This window comes from Cygnus olor, chromosome 7 (assembly GCF_009769625.2).
Source record: "Cygnus olor isolate bCygOlo1 chromosome 7, bCygOlo1.pri.v2, whole genome shotgun sequence".
Lineage (NCBI taxonomy): Eukaryota > Metazoa > Chordata > Aves > Anseriformes > Anatidae > Cygnus > Cygnus olor.
Genome location: NC_049175.1, coordinates 9,705,992 through 9,723,505, shown reverse-complemented (window position 1 = coordinate 9,723,505; position 17,514 = coordinate 9,705,992). Strand labels below are relative to the sequence as shown.

The following is a 17,514-nucleotide window of genomic DNA, read 5'->3' as shown; positions in this document are numbered from 1 at the left end:
TAGAAAATGGGGAATGAAAAAAATCAGTTAAGTGCTGGATAAGTAACTGAGTGTTGGTGCCAGGATGTTTTATATTTCAGCAGTTACTGCCTTTATTTTGTTCCTCTAAAGGTAATCACTGCATTCTTTTAGAACCTTACAGGATCTTAGAGCATTTAAAGCTGCAGTGATGGAAGCCTGTGATGAAATGATACTGAGAAAAAACGTGACAGTTCCTCTCAGGCACAAAAAGATGCGTTGACTTCCCAAGATGGCAGGGGAAGCTCTGGTACAGATAAAATCAAAGATTATATGATTTTGTCCCTCTTGAAAGCTAACACCGTTCATTCCACTTGCTCCAAGGCAGGATCAGCATTATCTAAACCATTCTTTGTGATTATTTGCATAACTCATTGTTAAAACCCTCTGGGGATGGGAATTACTTTTCAGCGATCTCTTTCATGACTTAACCATCCTTTCTGCCATCCTGACATTCAAGCTGAGGTCATAATAAAGCAAATTTGAAAGCCATCCTGAAAAGAAGATCTGAAAAAAAAATTAATATGCAGTGAAGAGATAATGGCATTGTACCTAGGGATTTCTGATTACTTCACTGAAATGTGGACAAATATTGTAATCAAAATGTGCCATAAAGTGAGGGAGAATGGGGAAAATAAAACATTATCAAGTCACTAGATTGTAAAATGCCTTATCTCATAGAATCATGGTTTTCATTCAGGTAGTCCAGCCTTTCAACACAGAGTATTTTGCTTTTTAATCTGTCATGTAAGATCTCATAGTACTGGTCCAGTCTGTTCAGCTTGGATGTTGAAGATGATGCAGCTCTGTTGGAAAGAGCAGAATGGTTTCCATGGAGTCCTATCCTGAGTCTCACCATGTTTGTCTTCCTTGCTGAGTACCAGATGTGTCCCTGGCTACTAGACTTGTGTGTTAGACAGTGCTGCATAATTGACGTTTATGTCTGAAGTCAAATGTGGTGCTGCCTAGTCAGGTGGAAAACCTGTTTACACCACAGGGAGTTTGCATAAGCAAGGAGGGCAGGATTTAACCCATATTTGATAACTCAGTTTGAAATCCTTCCCTGCCTAGTTAAATGTGTGCACAATACATTGTGTCATAAGTAACTTCTTTGTCAAGGGAATATATTTCTATATGGTGCTGTAATTTCTAATAGAGTTTTTCCTTCTTTCTTCTAGTCTGACACGAATGCAAGTTACTTGAGAGCTGCTCGAGCTGGCAACTTGGAAAAGGCTCTTGACTACTTAAAAAGTGGAGTAGACATCAACATTTCTAATCAGGTTGAAAAATACTTTCATGAAATTTGCTTGATATGCTCTCTCCCTCTTTCTTGCATCTGTTTATATATTTGCGCTTCATGTCAGCGATAACTTATGTTTGTTTTTTGATGAGCCATGTTTACGTATCTTACCCAAGTGAAACTTTTGTTTTTACCCCTTACCAAGACATCATTTCAATTCCTCTTAACGAATGTTGTGCTCTTTAGCATTCTTTCATTTCATTTGTTTTACATCAGGTCATGGGACAGCATACGGAACTTGAGACCCCAGAACTAGCATGTCCTGACTTAGTTCATACTCTGTCATTGCTATCTGGTTGTAAAGTTCACATAATAATAGTTTTTGGAAACAGCCCTCTCACTGGGATGTAATCTTTCGTCTCCTGATGTGGTGTTTGGTGCAACGGAAAACCTGGTTCAGTCTTTTGTGTTTCATTTTCTTTTTTTCCCTTATATTTTTAAATAGAATGGGCTGAATGCTCTCCATCTCGCTTCCAAAGAAGGGCACGTAGAAGTTGTCTCTGAACTGATACAGCGAGGTGCCAGCGTGGATGCAGCGACAAAGGTTAGTCAGGCCTATCTAATTGTTCTCTTGTTCACGCTTATGCCATGGGTGCAAGGTGTTGGCCAACTGATTACAGACATTACTGTAGCACTAATTGCCCATTTCCCACTAGTGAAACAGTCTCAAGGATCCTTATAGAAACATTTTAGATTATGGTAAGTGTCACAGATTATTAGGGATGTGATTTACTCAACAAATTGTACATTTCTGTTTAGGTCTCCATGTGTAGGTTTCTGTATCTTCTAGAATCAACTTAGTCATTGGAAATACTCAGTAAGAGTATTTTATCCAAAGAAATACTGTATATATTAGACTGGACCGTGTTCTTGAAAGCATTGTCATGTTTTCAAGTTTTGTACTCTTTTCAAATATCACTCTCTCGTTTCAGAAAGGAAACACAGCATTGCACATAGCATCCCTCGCTGGGCAAGCAGAAGTAGTCAAAGTGTTGGTTACAAATCGGGCCAATGTCAATGCACAGTCTCAGGTAAAGTAGTATTTCTGGGTCTTGGTCTATCAAAAACATTGCTGACATGAAAATCTTTCTCCCCTTACAATGTTGTTAGGTTTGTTTGGTAGAGTCATAGTATTAATGCTGGTCCTTGAATATATTTGATATATTCAGTAAGATTAATACAGTCCTGCAAAAATCAAAAAGCATCCTTTTCTGGCTGTTCCACACAATGCAGATAAATGATGACAGGTGCAAGGACAAAGTTTAAACACACAGCTGCTGTTTTATTACTGAACCAGACATTTTATTGAGTGTAGTGCTGAGTTCACTCCCACCTTGTAACTCAACATACAATTAAAACTTTAAATGCTTCCAGCTCCTCTGCTCTACCCCTCACCAGGTCGTCAGCTGTGAGAAGCATTATGGAGACATCAAGTCTTTTTTTCCCTTGCAGACACAGTGAAATCCCAAATTGTGTTTAGGTCTTTTCCCACATGGTATGTCAACCATCAGGTGGGATTAACTCTGAGTTGCCCACCTAATTCACCAGCAGAAAAAGCATAGAAATAATATCTCCATTTTAAGCTGTCTGGGAGCCACACAGACACACCCCTGGAGATGAAAAAAGCACAGCCATGTCCAGGGGTGTTTGCAGGATACTTGAAGTTTTTCTGTAACAGGCAGCAGAGAAAAGCATTTACCCTTCAGCCTTAGATCTGCCCTCCAGTGTCCTATGAGCTGCTAATTGTTACAGAGTCAGAGGAGATACTGATAAAACCACAGTGGAAGAGAATTTACTCAAATGAGAGGGATCTTGTTTCACATAATCCAGTGTCTCAGGCTTCACTGAGCCCTTCTCCTTTCTGTGTATGAAGAGATACTGTAAGCATATGCAGAGCTTTTAAGTTTCGTGAAGTCCTTTGAGTGAACATTTAGGTCAATTATAGAAAATTTGAAAAGAGGGAAAACAGTGTTGGTGTTCAAAGCAGCAGAATGAAACAGAGGAAAACGCTGGTTCAAAACACGCATAAACCACAGCCAGCTGGAAGCTGGGTGGCTCTGTCACAGGGGGTGTCCTTGGGTGCCTGCCCTGTTTCTGTTCTTGCTGCTCAGGGGCTGGCAGGCAGGCAGTGTCAGAGAAGGGGGATTGGATTAGGAGGTGGCCTTATCTGGCCCAGTATTGCCATTATTCTGCACTATAAAGACGTGGGCATGATAGACGTTATTTGTTTACAAAGGAAATTTAAAAATTAACAGTAAAAATGTTGTGTAGTACATTTTAAAGAAATGTTCTTAATGTCTCTCAGATAACACAAACAAAAATTTAAGAGAATATTTCAAGCATGTTAGTTATTTGTGATCTGTATTTCATGTTTCTCTCACCCAGACAAAGGAAACAGGCTACTTGGTTCCACTTTCTCACTCCTTTATACTAGCTAGATACAGTAATATTTGGTTTCAGGCTCTACAGAATTTGAAGAGAAGAAAAATAGTTTCAATTTAAATTATGACTTTTAGAAAGTAAAACAAAGCAGAAACATTTCCAGTGGTTTTCTTGTTGAAGTAGGATGGCTATGAAAGGATTGTCTCTTCTTGTGGCTCAGAACTTTTGTATTCAGCCCTGAAACTAAAAATAATTTGAGATTGTAAACACCTTACATAACTGCATTGTCCATACACCCTGAGGTTTGGCCACATTACCCTAATTCTGCTAGCATGTGAGAATAAAAGATTTCCCTCCTCCATTTGAAGGCCAGTGATGTCTTTGCTTGAGAGACATTTATATTGGCCATTTCACACCAGTACCTGGGAGTGACTCCACCTGAGATCAGTCTTCCTGGGGAGATCCTTGTTGTCCCTGGAGCACCCTGTTAACAAACTGCCCCGCACCAGCTTTGTCTGTGGCTCTGCATCACTTGAGCCTTTCTAAAGCTTATAATAACTTTCTGTTGAGTTTGGCTTACCCACAGAGAGACCACCCAGAGGTTTTGGTTGTTTATTTCTTTTTGATGCTGACCCTGTTTTGTGTGAGTTGGGCTTTGTTTTGTCTTCCCTTGAAGATAACAGTTCTACCTTCCTGATAGCACTAGCAATAGTAATGTTAGGCCTTTTTTAACCAAATCTTCCTGTCCTTAAAAAAAAAAAAAAAGTGTGAATTTTGTACCACTTCTTAGGGCTTGTTGACTGTCTGGCAATTTCAGCCTCTTATTTTGAGAGGGATGAAAAAGCACAGTGTGGGGGGAAAGATGATGAGTACTGTACAATAACTTTAGCATAGGAGAAAAGGTTCTGCTCTGCCTCCAGATGCTATAATACTTGGTTCTGAGAAATTTCACCTATTAATTATTTTCCAAAACTAATAATTAGGAATCATTTCCTGCTTGCTTTCTAAATACAAATGTTTAAAACTTAAAAAAAAAAAATTAATCTTAGTTTCCAGCTGAGTTAGTAAACAGATATTGAGTGTGCCATGAAATGATAGGGAAAAATGCCAGACACTGCTGTTCACTATAAAAATAACCTGTAATGTGGCATATTAGATTCCTCAGCAAGCACTTTCTGGGTTCTTTCGTAATCATTAAACAGAATTTTAACTGTACCGTAGCTAAACTGTTAGGCCTTGTTTCTGGAGAGTATATTAACACATTGCTTGGGCTCTGGAAGGACTTAGGTGCCCACTTTAGGCTTGTAGCAGTGCTTTACTAAATAGACACCAAATTACTCAAATACCGGAACAGCCACAGACCTTGCAGCCTGTGTAAGCCTTGTAAACATGTGGCTTCACAGCTGCTCAGTGTCTTGGTGATTGTAAAATTCTTCTTGGATCAAATGTCCAGTTCATGCCGTTTGTCCAACTGTCTTTTTTTCTGAACTCCTATTTGTTTCTGCTGCCAGTGAAGCCTGTGTGCTTGGCCGCAGGTCACCTGCGCTCTCCTGTGTGCTCTGGGTTGGATGTGTGCCATGCAGCTCTGCCCCATTGCTGTGACAGTCAGATGTCTCTCAGCTGTTTTTACTGTGGCTACTACAACTCAGACATAATTCACTGCTGCAAGTCTTAGACTACAATTTGCCTTAATCTCTCCAGAATTCAGGATGTTCATGTCTTTGATGCAAATACATGACCAGAGTTGTTACAGCTCATCTCTGTTTGGCTCTATTAGTTTCCTGCAGAAGCTAGGTCAGTGTCCTTTGTAAGAGTTGCAGCTGTAAGAGCTGCTTCCCCTGCTCCTTTCACTCTGCCGAAATGTCTGCCCTGGCCATGTTGCAGACCTGAGAGTGCTGACACCGTCTCAGCCAAACCCGGTCATACGGAAGCACTTCCTGAACTTCTCTGTTACTTAAGCCAGATGAAATACCTCTTCTGTTTTACCCATTGTTTTTAACCACCCCTTACCTCTTTGTTTTATTCTGTTTACTTCATTGACACTTTCAGACTGGGATGAGAAGTTTTCATGTCACTCAAAATCCGTCTTTGCCTGTCTTAACTGTGTTTCAGCCTTTCTCTAGTGTTTGGACATGATAAATCAGAGGAGAAAGGGATTGTTTTTGGTTGTTTCAGCAGTACCAAACAGTTCAGTCAATATAATATGAATGTTTTAAGTTGTTACTGTAAAGTGTATTTATCCACAAGATGATGACTGTTGCACTGTGGGGAATGCAGTGCTACAGGAAGACCAAGCAATTTCAGGTGCAAATCAGCAACTTTCATGAATTTCTTTAGCAGTACCTTGAACCCAGGACAGGTTTCATGATTTCATTTTGCTGTTTTGGTTTTGTGAGTCATGAATTTCAGAAATGTGTAGAACAATAGAGAAAAATACAATGCTTTAATGTTAAAACCCAAAAATCCAATTCCTGAAAGGCTGTGGCCTGTATACAGTTAGGGGAAAAACAAAAACATTGACAGTAAGTGGAAAGCAATTGCCAAAGAATGAATAAAGCTCTTCAGTTTCTAATACTTGTAATGCATTGACTGAAGTCACTCACTTAAGCATAGTTGGAGAAATGCTCTAATGTGGTCAGAAACACTGATAAAACTCTATCAAACTACTGAGAACCAGCTATCGTTGGGATCTCCTGGTGCCTGAAATAGGAAGTAGCTCAGTGACTTAAAGCAGGCTGTGCACTAAAGGCAGCTTTTTGAGGAGACAAAAGCTCTAAGTTGGAGGCAGAAGTGTATGAGAAGTCAAAGGTAATGGAGAAGAGATTAAAAAAACTGGAAAGTATTCTGAAGAGTCATTGTCCTTGCTGTTGCTACAGACTTGCCTTGTATTTGCATGTCTCATTTTGCATTTCCATTGCTGCCGCTGCATTTACCAAGGATCGGAGTTTCTCTCTTCCAAATGGTTTGTTCAAACTGTTTTTCAGTTTGACTTCACATTAGATGTAAAGGGAAGTACTCTTGCGTAGCTGTGGTAATGGTATCTGAGCAGCTGAAAGATTCCATTGCGTCTTTTAAAATAACACTACCCTTCTCCTATCTTCACTTAAATCAGCGGTGATCATGCCACGAACTTGTATGTGAGCATGCAATTTACTTGTTTTCCTGCTAATCTACCAGTTTGGCAGATTTTTGGTATGTTTAAAATGTTTGTGTTTACACTCTTGTTTTCCTATTTCAGAATGGTTTCACTCCACTGTATATGGCAGCCCAAGAAAACCACCTGGAGGTTGTTAAGTTTCTTCTTGACAATGGTGCCAGTCAAAGCCTTGCCACAGAGGTAAAAGTTTGAGTTTTACAGTTCATGAACAAAACAAAATGTGCTTCAGCAGTGATCCTTGCCAGCTGATACCGAACTTGTCTTTTAAATACAAAATCAAAGAGCAGTAAAAATTCTCTTTGTGAAGTGTGCTAATGAATATTGAGTTACTGGCTTTTAAAGATTTTTAAACCTTCTCTTGCCGTTTCTAAAACAAAAAATGACTCTAACTAGAAACAGTTCTAAAAATAGGTGTGCTCTTAGTCATTACTGGTAATCTTTCAGGTTATGTACTCAAAAAGGGAAGCTGTGTGCATGATACAAAAATTCTCCACACTTTTGTTAAAAGTACTGAGTGATGTAGGGGGCAATCATAAAGCAAGAAGTGTTCATCTATGCTTTGAAGCCAGCTCTGGGATGCCAGTAAAAACCCAGGGTTACTTAGCGCTTGGAGTATTTTCTGAACTGTATTTATTACCGTGTTGATACCCTCTCTGCAGCATTCAATTATCCTGTCTGGTCTTGCAGTGATAATTTCAAGCTGACAGCATGACAGAAGATCTATCCTTGAAGGGTGTTCTGTGACCTTTCTAAAAAAAATAAAAAAAATAAAATAAAAATTTATTTCTTAATTTAAAAAGTAATTCTAACTCAAGTGAGGCAACTTGGAAGGAAAAAAAGTACTGGTGATTATAAGAATAGCAAACAGTAATAGTCTTAAATTTAGTCTTAAATAGTACCTAAATGTACTGAATTTAATCTGGTTTAAAAACAAAAAGAAGTATTTCAGTATTTGCTCTAACCTTTTACTGACATCTGATTGCTCTATCTGAACTTAAATCACAAAGGAAATAATGCTGATTTGAGAAGGTCACACTTCTTGCAAAATACAAAGTGCAAAATCGCTTCATTGCATCACTATACACTGATACATGTATGGAAAATTTCGTCTCTTTTGAAGACAGTATTATAGCGATAAATCATGGATCAAAATAAAGTTTTCAAAATCACTAATCTTTTCTTACAACTAGCGATGTGCATCAGAGAGTACTTCCTGGAAAAGCTCAAAGACACGAAAGCCAAGAAATAATAAAACGAAGTATTTTAAATGTAGAACATTAAATGAAAAATACAGCTTTCAGAAAACTAATTTCTCTTAGAGACAGCGAAGTCATTGGACACCCAGAGACCTACAGCAGATTCTGACTTTTGAAAATATCCTAGCCACTATATGATTTTCTGAAAATAGATATATACAGTTGTGCACAGGTACTTGGTTCTGATTCTTAGGTATTTTTACCCATGAGCTTTTTGTATGTAAGTCTAGGCTGAGCTGTTCTCCAACTCAGCCTGATAAGGCGTGATCTAATTTTATCCATGGAGAATTCCTTTGAAGATAAGACTACAAAGCAGTGTTGCCTTTATTGCCCTACTTGTTTGTGGTAGTTGCTTATAGGTGCTTTATTATTTTCTCTTGGTCAAACCTTTAATACAAAGATTATTGATCTCTGTCAATTTAAGTTCAAAAGCCTTCCTTATTAAACAATTAATACATAGCTAACTATTCACTAATAATAACTCTATAACAAAGGTGTTTAAATAAAAAAAAAAAATAGAACCACCTGTTTTCTTTAATTTTTTTTATTTTTAAATTAATTATTTTTTTCCAAGGGTGGGCTTTACTTTATATTTTAAGGTACAGTTACTAATTATAGTACTTGACGTTAAGATACTTGCAATTGCTTTTTGTAGGTTGGCATCTTCAGATAGCATGTGGTGGAAATGCATTTTTGTCATTGCTAATATTCTTGGTCACAGTTTGATTGGCCATGGCACAGGGATCTCTGCATAAACTAAAGCCACGGGCAGCTCTCATCAGTTAGGAAACTGGAGTATAGAAGATGGCAGCTGTTCTGGTGTTGAAATGAAGTGCTCCCCTTTGTCCACTCCCTTTTCCCTAAGGAAAGGAGAAAATGAATTCCTAGGACTTTTATTTTCTCATGAGAATTTTTTTCTCATTTTTATCAGAAGAGAAAGCCTGATAAGAAAAGATTATGTTGATAGCTTGTCGTCGTGAAGCACTGACTGTGCTGCAGCTGTTGGCTGTATAAATAGAGAGGGAAGCGGGTGCCTCCAGGTCACCAAGGCATGTGCTGTCTCAATCAGGGTTCCTCCAGGCAAGAGCATCCATTTGTGCAGGTACAGTGTAGCTATATTTCTGGAGCCCTCTTTGCGGTGCTCATGATGTTTTTTTGGCCTCCAGAGCTGTGCAGCATGTAAAAAAGAGGAAAGAAAAACAAAACAAAACAAAACAAAAAAAGGAAAGATGACTCCCCGCCCCGCCCAAAAAAAAGGGGGGTGCAAAAAAACCTTGTTAGTATTCGACGAATTTTAGTGATATTTTCCATCTGTTTTTTCCTCCAAAATTTTGCAAAAATGCTTTTTTTTTTTTTTTTTTTTTCCAGAACTCCTTTCTGCTCTTAAAATGCAGTTTTCCCAAAAGTTAACATTTTAACTCTGCACTTTTGACGTGGTAGGGACCTGCATTCTTCTATGTCATTGCTGCACTTCTGTTTCACACTTACACATACAGATTCAACGTGACAGAAGTAGTTAAAAAGTCACAGAATGTGTTTGCCAACCGGACTTTAACAAAGTTTGCTAATATAAACTTCAGACATATTAATCAAGAATCAAAAGTAATAGTGAAATATCCCAAGTAGAGTAATTTGCATATGTGGTTTTTGAGGGGTTTATGGGTATTATCTTGGGCAAATCTGTGTGTTTTCCTGGGTTGGAATGCTACTTAAATGTTGGGGAATCTAAATAACAACTCTTTCATTTTTCAGTTTTCTAAAAATCCATAAAAATAAAATTATTAAATCATCTCAGACTGAACTTTTCCTGTGTTTGGGTAATCCACTCTAAAATCTTTTAAACAAAAATTCTATTTTTCAGGTCTCTGATTCCAGATTTCTTTGTTTGGCTATTTACTAGTCTGAAAGGAAATAATTTCTGTTTATAAGTGGATTGTATGTCACATCTATATTTTCATAAATGGAAGTGTGCTCTTTGGTGTTGTAGTAAAACAACTGGTTTCGTGGGAGAAAGTGGAATTCCTTTTCAAATATTGTTGAAATGCATTATTAATAGATAAATATATTGATAATTTTAAAAATATATATATGCTTAAAAAAGCATATATTTATGTTTTAATTGCCACATTTAGATATTTAAGAGGGTAGAGATGAAATTTAAAAATAAAATAAAAATAAATGGATGCTATAACCTGTAGGTTCGGGGAAGAAGGATGGTAATTTGTGTTGGAGACATCATCGCCACATATACTTATGTATATAATAAAATGTATTAAATGATAGTGAATAATTCCATGCTTTTTTCCAAGTCCCAGTCAGTTTTGCTTGCTTGTGTCTTGTAATTTTACTCTCACTAATGCTGAGGTTTCTTCCCTTCCAATTTCCATCCCCTGCAAAGTTCAGGATAGGTGTTGAGAGTCCCCATTGTATGTTGCAGGATGGTTTCACACCTTTGGCAGTAGCTTTGCAGCAAGGTCATGACCAGGTGGTTTCGCTGTTGCTTGAAAATGATACGAAGGGAAAAGTCCGTCTTCCTGCTCTTCACATCGCCGCTCGGAAGGATGATACAAAGGCAGCAGCTTTGCTCCTGCAGAATGACCACAATGCTGATGTGGAGTCAAAGGTCAGTTGTAAAAAGAAACAACTTTTGTTGCTGTTAAGTGCTGACCACATGTCCAGTGAAGATCTCTCTTAGTGAGGTACTTTGCTTATGAGTTACGTGTAAATTTCTCCTATAGTGTGTAACTAAAAATATTTACTTTGCTTCCCTTGCCTCTTTCTTCCTCACCTCAGTTTTATTTAAATCAGGGTTAACTTCTCCTTTAAAATCTTCTCAAATGGTAAATAATAAACAATATATTATTACAGCTGTTCTCTTGGAAATGAAAGACATTAATGTAGTGGTGTGCTTTAGAGGTCATCCAGTTAAGTCATTTGATTAGTTGTTTGTGAAATTGCCACTTAGAGAACTCTGATAAACATGTAACAATTAACATTCAAAATACTTATCATTCAGCTTCCATTCAGTCAAGCTTCCTTTGTGCCAACTGTGCTGTCATCTGAGCTGCCGTGCCATGTAGCAATCATGACGCTTTCTGCATCCATATCACCAGTGGTGAACTAACCGTTCATTTTTTCCCCCTCTTTGCTTCCAAATGTGTTAACCTAGATGATGGTGAATAGAACAACAGAGGTATATATAAATATATATATGCATCATCACTCCTCCATGACTTAGTGCTTCTGCATCATTTCTTCCTCCTTTTTGCATTGCCTTTTATAGGATAGACACCCGCTTTAGATGAAATAAAGTAGCATGTGCTAGAGAAGACTGTAGTTTAGATACCAGGGCTTTCTGCAGCTGAAACTAGGGTTTAAAAATGAGTAAGCATTCTTGGGAATTAATTGCCATCATAAAAGAGCCGTATTATGTAAGATGGAGTTTTCAGGGATTCTCATGGAGTAGATGTTTACCAGATGTGTCAAGAGCTGCAGACAACCCTGTCGTGTTGTGCATCCAGGACTGATTTCAGGCTTCTGCATGACACTTACCTTGATGGTGTCAGCAAATAGAGCAATCTGAGAGTGGTTTTAAATCTGCAAAACTCCTGAAGCAAGGCAGTGGCAGCTAGCATGGCTTGCTAACAATTTAGAAATGCATCTAGTTCCCATAAGGTTTCATACTTTGCAGGACTGATGGAATTGCTGCATGTTTTAGCATTATTTTAAAAGGAAGTAAAACTACTTAAATATGAAAATAACTCAGTGAAGTGGTGTTATCAGTAAGACATCTTCTAATTAGGTTGATAACTTGTGGTGTCTGAACATAACACAGTGTGATCACCCTCAGTGGGAGACTGATCTTTATGGTACTAACCCTTGGAAAAAAAAATCTATATTAATCATTTAAAATGGTCTTTGATGTTGTTTTCATTTGCATCTACTTTGAATTTATTTAAAAAAAAAAAAAAGCAAGTATCATCAAATGACTTCTATCTGAACTTCTGCAAAGAATCTCTAAGAGATTTAACTTCCAAGACTGACAACACTGATAACAAGTAGATGTTTCTATTAGAAACTATTTTCTTACAAAAGATCATTACTTTAATACATGTTTTGTTGCTGTTTTTCTGAAGTAACTGAAAGTTTTGTCCTAGTTCTGGTCTTCTAGAATAATTATGCTATTTTTTTTCCCTTCTCCAGAGCAATATGTTTTTATTTAGACTCGGTGTGTAAATAATTGTCAGTGAGTAAAAACTAGTACAGAATTGGAACGGTGACTTGCAGCACACTCCTATTACTAGCTTTTGTCAGTGATGTGATACAAATTTGGGAGTACCAAAGAGATATATATAAAAAAAAAATTATCAATTGTTTGTTTGTTTGTTTTTCCAGAGTGGGTTCACGCCGCTCCACATAGCTGCTCACTATGGAAATATCAATGTAGCTACATTGCTGTTAAATCGGGGTGCTGCTGTGGACTTCACTGCAAGGGTAAGAATGAAATCATAGTTACACTTAAGTTTGTTTCATCTTTACTTTGAAACACTTTTTCCACAAGGTATAGAAATGCGCGATGTGCTTGCCAGCCAAGAGGCCTGGCCTGACAGCTCTCGTTACCTTAAGGTGTATGGAGCAGGGTGTCCGTGCTTCTGAACTAAACCTAAGTTCTAGTCCTCACTCTTGAAAACCTCCGTTTTAATCAAAACCAGCTGCTGATTTCATAGTGTTGCAAAGATCCAGTGAGATGAATGCCTCCACCTGTAGCCTTACCATATGGCAGAAATGCTGTCCCTGTTGAGTTGTCCTCAATATGCAGTTGTTTCCAGTGAACATGGAGGGCAGGTGTTGGTGGTGAATAAAGCAGCTGTGCCTTCACTGCGTATGCGAGTGTCAGATGATAAAGGAAATCTGAGAAACAAGACAGGTAGAAAATGAAGTGAGGTACAGAAATGGAGGGGAGTTGATGGTTTGAGCTGTATGGCAGAAGCCATGGTAGAGTGGGGGAAATAACTCTCCTGATCCCATAAGCTATGCTTGAAAGTCATGACCACAGTCCAGGAAGAGACAGGATAGTTCATCAGATAAATGGAAAAATAGAGGAAGCCAGGAGGGAAATGGTGTGGGCTTCCCAGGTGTCTCCTGGTCCAGTGTAGAACAGCATTTCAATTAAAGTGTGTGTGTTCTGGGGTGATCAAGTGTGTACTGGAGATGGTATTTATGAGGGGAATTACTTGGAATGGTATCTGCAATTAGACAGAACTGAACTGGAAAATTCAGCAGCTCCTTTGCAGAGGTTTTGAGTATGTGTTGTTTTAATTGCTTTTGCATGAGAATAAGTACTGTGCTACTGCTTAAAGCATTTGCCACATAGCAAAAAGCAAATTGTAATGTTTTCTTTTACTTCAGACAATTCGTATATCTAAAAACTTCACTGCTTCTATAGTTAAAGAACATATTTACATAGAATTATAGAATCATTTAGGTTGGAAAAAAAACATATCAAGCAAAACGTTCGATAAACATTGCAAACCCACAAAACTGATAAAATAGTATTACGTTTATTTACTAGGAAAATTATTTTATTTATGGGACTCGGAGTTAAACAAAAAATGAACATTTTTTTGGTAGAGTTCGTCTATGGTTAGTAAGAGGAATTGATGGAGGATATAATAGAACAGGAACAGAAATGTTGGGGAAAGCACCCTCAGTGTTTTGACCCAGAAAGTTTTTTCACTGTAAGTAGGAGTGCAGGTGGAAAGTACAGATGCTGGCCACTATTCACTCAACATAGATCTATGAATGTAGTTAAATGATTTGTTAACGAAGATAAGTCCCCAAAGCTAAAAAATGCTATTATAAGGCATGACCTAGTACTTAATAATGCTGGTGAGAGGAATGCTAGTAGATACTGGGTGAAGCTGGTAGGTGCATATCAAAGGTAAGGATCTACTCATATATTTCTCACAAATTATTTTCCACATACATGCATCACTCATATGGATCTTCTGTTACTGATGAAAGAAAGTCTGAGGTTAGATCCATGTGAAATTCAGAAACTAAAGGTAGATTTGGGGTGTAAAGGGCTTCTGGGAAATTTCTAACTGCATGCTTGATTTTCACTGATAACATTACTCCCTCTTACTCCTGAGGCCTTAATCCAACCAAATTAGAGCATTTTAAGTCATTTCAAACTGTCATAAACTTTGGTGTTCAGTGTTTGATAGGTGCTAATCACAGGAGCAAGGAAGGTGAATGGGTTTGGGACAACTCTTCCTCACTCAGAAACAAGATGAGGGGTTAGCCATACTACTACATTAGCAATTAGCAGTGTTTATTACCAGTATCACTAAGCATCATCTGCCTATGCTTATTTCAATAAAATAATAAATCCTGGGCTTCAGCAGCTCTGTTTAGGATTAAGAGCACTGTTGGAGAGTAGATCCAAAATAATAAGGGCATCCTCACTTCCTCTTGAAGATTTGGAAATCCCAGGTTCTGCCTCCATTAGTTGTCATCGTCAGAGAGGCAGACTGCTCAGAGAACCGGGAGGTGCAGATGCACTGACATCAGCCTGAAGAGCAGCGGGCTGATGCTGTGACTCAGAGCATGAAGCAGCTTGTTGTGCTTGTGGTAGCTGGGTGGGGGCATCCGCAGAGCACATCTCTACTGCATGGTGGCTGCAAATTTAGGTAAGGCAGCTCTGATGGGAGGAATAGTAGCATAAATAACAGTAATAATGGAGTTGAATTTCGTTCTTCAGTGCTTATCAGACTGATGAGTCAGATTCTGGGAGAGCAGTGAATTTGTAGGCAAATGGAGACAAATGTAAATGGAGTATAAAGTATCGTTATCAGCACCAGGTAACAGAAACCTTACTTGATCCTTGATTGCCCAGAGTGCACAGCAGGCAGAGGCACTACAACAGATACTAAAAAGGACCCGCAGGTACTGCCTGCCCGCTGCCACCTCATTGTTTAATTTGTGTAACCAATATCCACAATGTGCAGCATGGCTTGCCTGGAGGAAAGCCCCTTGTTTGAGTTGCTCACAATCTGGGAAGACAAGCAACAAAGCAAAGTTCTGGAAGGGATATAACCCAAATAAAATCATACGGTGTGTCTGTACTCTTCTTTCAGAAGTACAAAGAGCAAACTGTAGGATGGGGGTATCAAAAGCACTTTTGACAACCAACTCTTCTCCCTTTGTTCTTGCTAAATAAATACAAATTGACACTTCTCTATCTCTAAATTCATGTTAAAATGTTTAGGGAACTACCAGTTCTGGGAAGGGATTTGAACAAGAACAGGGGATTATGGTAATGGTACACTTGTGTGGAAGGTGATAACACGAAGACACCTGACTGTCGGTGGAGAGGGATGGAGGTAATGAGAGGGACATGTAAGATGAAGGCAGAGCTCTGAGCTTTAAGGGGAAGGGCAAGTGTGGTGAAAAGAGCAGCTGGTGAAATGATGTAAGAAACAGGAGGTCAGATGGGAGGCAAAAGAGATTTCTTCAGCTGGTATGTTTTCAGTGGGTTTCTGAGAGGCCCAGGGGAAGAAAAAGGTTCCAGCAATGAAGGCAGGGAAAGATGAGAGCTTGATGATGGCTCCTGGTGTGTGTACAGGAGGTGAGCAGTGGTGCTGTATTGTAAATAAATGATGTCCCTGGTGATACGCAATAGCAGCTGCTCCCCTCACCCCTGCCAGTGTACACCTGCCTGCCTCTTGGCTATCATAAACTCCCTTGTTCCTTTCTTTCATTGCATCTAAGAAAAATAGGCATAGGTCCAGGAGCTCTTGCAGGTGTGACAGCACCTGCTGGCCTATGTACCTGTGGAACATAGAGGCTGGGAGGGCTGGAAGGGTGCCTGCTTCTGGTTTGCACTCTTCCAGACCAGCAGTTGATTTAGTGTCAGCTCTTCCACTGAACTGTGTTTGCTCTTCTGTGTCTGTGCTTTCTCCTCCAACCTTGTTGCAAGTGCAGGGAAGATGGCACAACATGGAAAGTTCCCTGCAGGATGGATGGAGATGACTTCAGTAAAATCAGCTTTGTGATACCCCTGTTTCCACCCATTTATAGAGAGGCAGCTCCAAGGTTCTTCATAACCTCGATCCAAATGAAACAGAATCTCTATATTGGGCTGAGTCTTTGCCACTTTGTAATGAAGGAAAAACACTCACTCCAAATTGCTTGACTTCTTGGGCTCAAAATCTACTGTAAACCTGTTACAATTACTGGCAGGGTACACACTGGCTTGGACATAGCCGGCATTTTATATCCGTTCATCATCTCTCTCTGTAAGAGACTTGCATGTGTGTGGCTATGCTTCTCTGAACCTCTTCAAAGCTAAGGAAATTCCTTCATCACATTGCCTTGTTTCCCTCTTGCTTAACTGTGAGATAATCACGTATGGGCTAAAGAAGGGGAGGAATAGAACAAAGGGTAACTGAGGGTGAAGTAGGTCTCCTTTGTAACAAAGCTAATGTGAGTATCCTCACTACTTGTGCTTTGAAGAATTGCAACAATTTGTTACACCATTTCCTTACAAACAAATATTGTTCATCAACCACTTGTAGCTTCAAATCAAACTATCTGGTGTGTTACCCAGAGTTTTGATGGTTTTAATATCTACTTTCCATCTGCTGGAACTACTAATCTAGTGATTAATGTAGAGAAATGCAGTCTGCCAAGTGGGCTTTGCTGTTCCAGGCTTTCGGTTCAGGAGACCTGTTGCTGTGGCACGCAGTGACCAAACGCATGGTAATAACTGCCGTGCTCCCATCTTAGCTGCTGCTTCTGGAGCTGGATGCAGTTACGGGGGCTTCGTGCCATCTGCTTGACTCTGATTTACCAGGAACCAGGTCTCCTTCAGCCTGAGGGCAGGTGACTGTGCTGAACATAAAGGACAGGTCACAGAAGGTTTCCTTTCTCTTTTTGTCTCTCTGCTGCCCCCATCAAATTTGCTGTAGACTGCTTTGCACTTTGCTATCTAGGACTTGGAAAGATGCATTGAGATACATGCTAAAACCAACTAACAGCCACTGGAAGGAACGAGAAACCAGTTTCCTTAGCAGTTCTGGTTACACCTACAGTATCTGGTGCAAGAAAGCTTTTTTGCTCTAAATCAGCTCTAATCCCTGCAGAGTGCCTGCGCTTTCCCATTCAGGCCTTGCTTGTTCATCCCTGGGGCAGTGTGCAGGGAGGGCAGGCAGTTTGATCTGCTGTGCTTCATGGCCAGCTGTGATGGAGCTGTGGTGCCAGATTGCCCTGTGCGAAGTCAGCAACAAGAAAGCACAAAAAGTGTTTCTCCACGGCTGCTGTGCAGACCAGGGAGGTGGGAAAGGTGCTTTGAATAAACTGTATTTTCTGAGAATTGTAATTAGGCAAAAAGTATCTTC

General features: G+C 39.2%; 1 protein-coding gene across 9 annotated transcripts in view; it reads left to right on the top strand.

Annotated features, from left to right (window-relative positions):
- ANK3 (ankyrin 3) overlaps window positions 1-17,514 on the top strand; it is a 358,746-nt gene that overhangs the window by 212,780 nt on the left and 128,452 nt on the right. For all 9 annotated transcript variants that reach the window (XM_040564167.1, XM_040564175.1, XM_040564176.1 and 6 more), the window contains 6 exons: window positions 1,197-1,298; window positions 1,764-1,862; window positions 2,251-2,349; window positions 6,939-7,037; window positions 10,551-10,736; window positions 12,509-12,607. In XM_040564167.1, coding sequence (XP_040420101.1) covers window positions 1,197-1,298; window positions 1,764-1,862; window positions 2,251-2,349; window positions 6,939-7,037; window positions 10,551-10,736; window positions 12,509-12,607 — 684 coding nt within the window. The remainder of the gene's footprint in view (window positions 1-1,196; window positions 1,299-1,763; window positions 1,863-2,250; window positions 2,350-6,938; window positions 7,038-10,550; window positions 10,737-12,508; window positions 12,608-17,514) is intronic.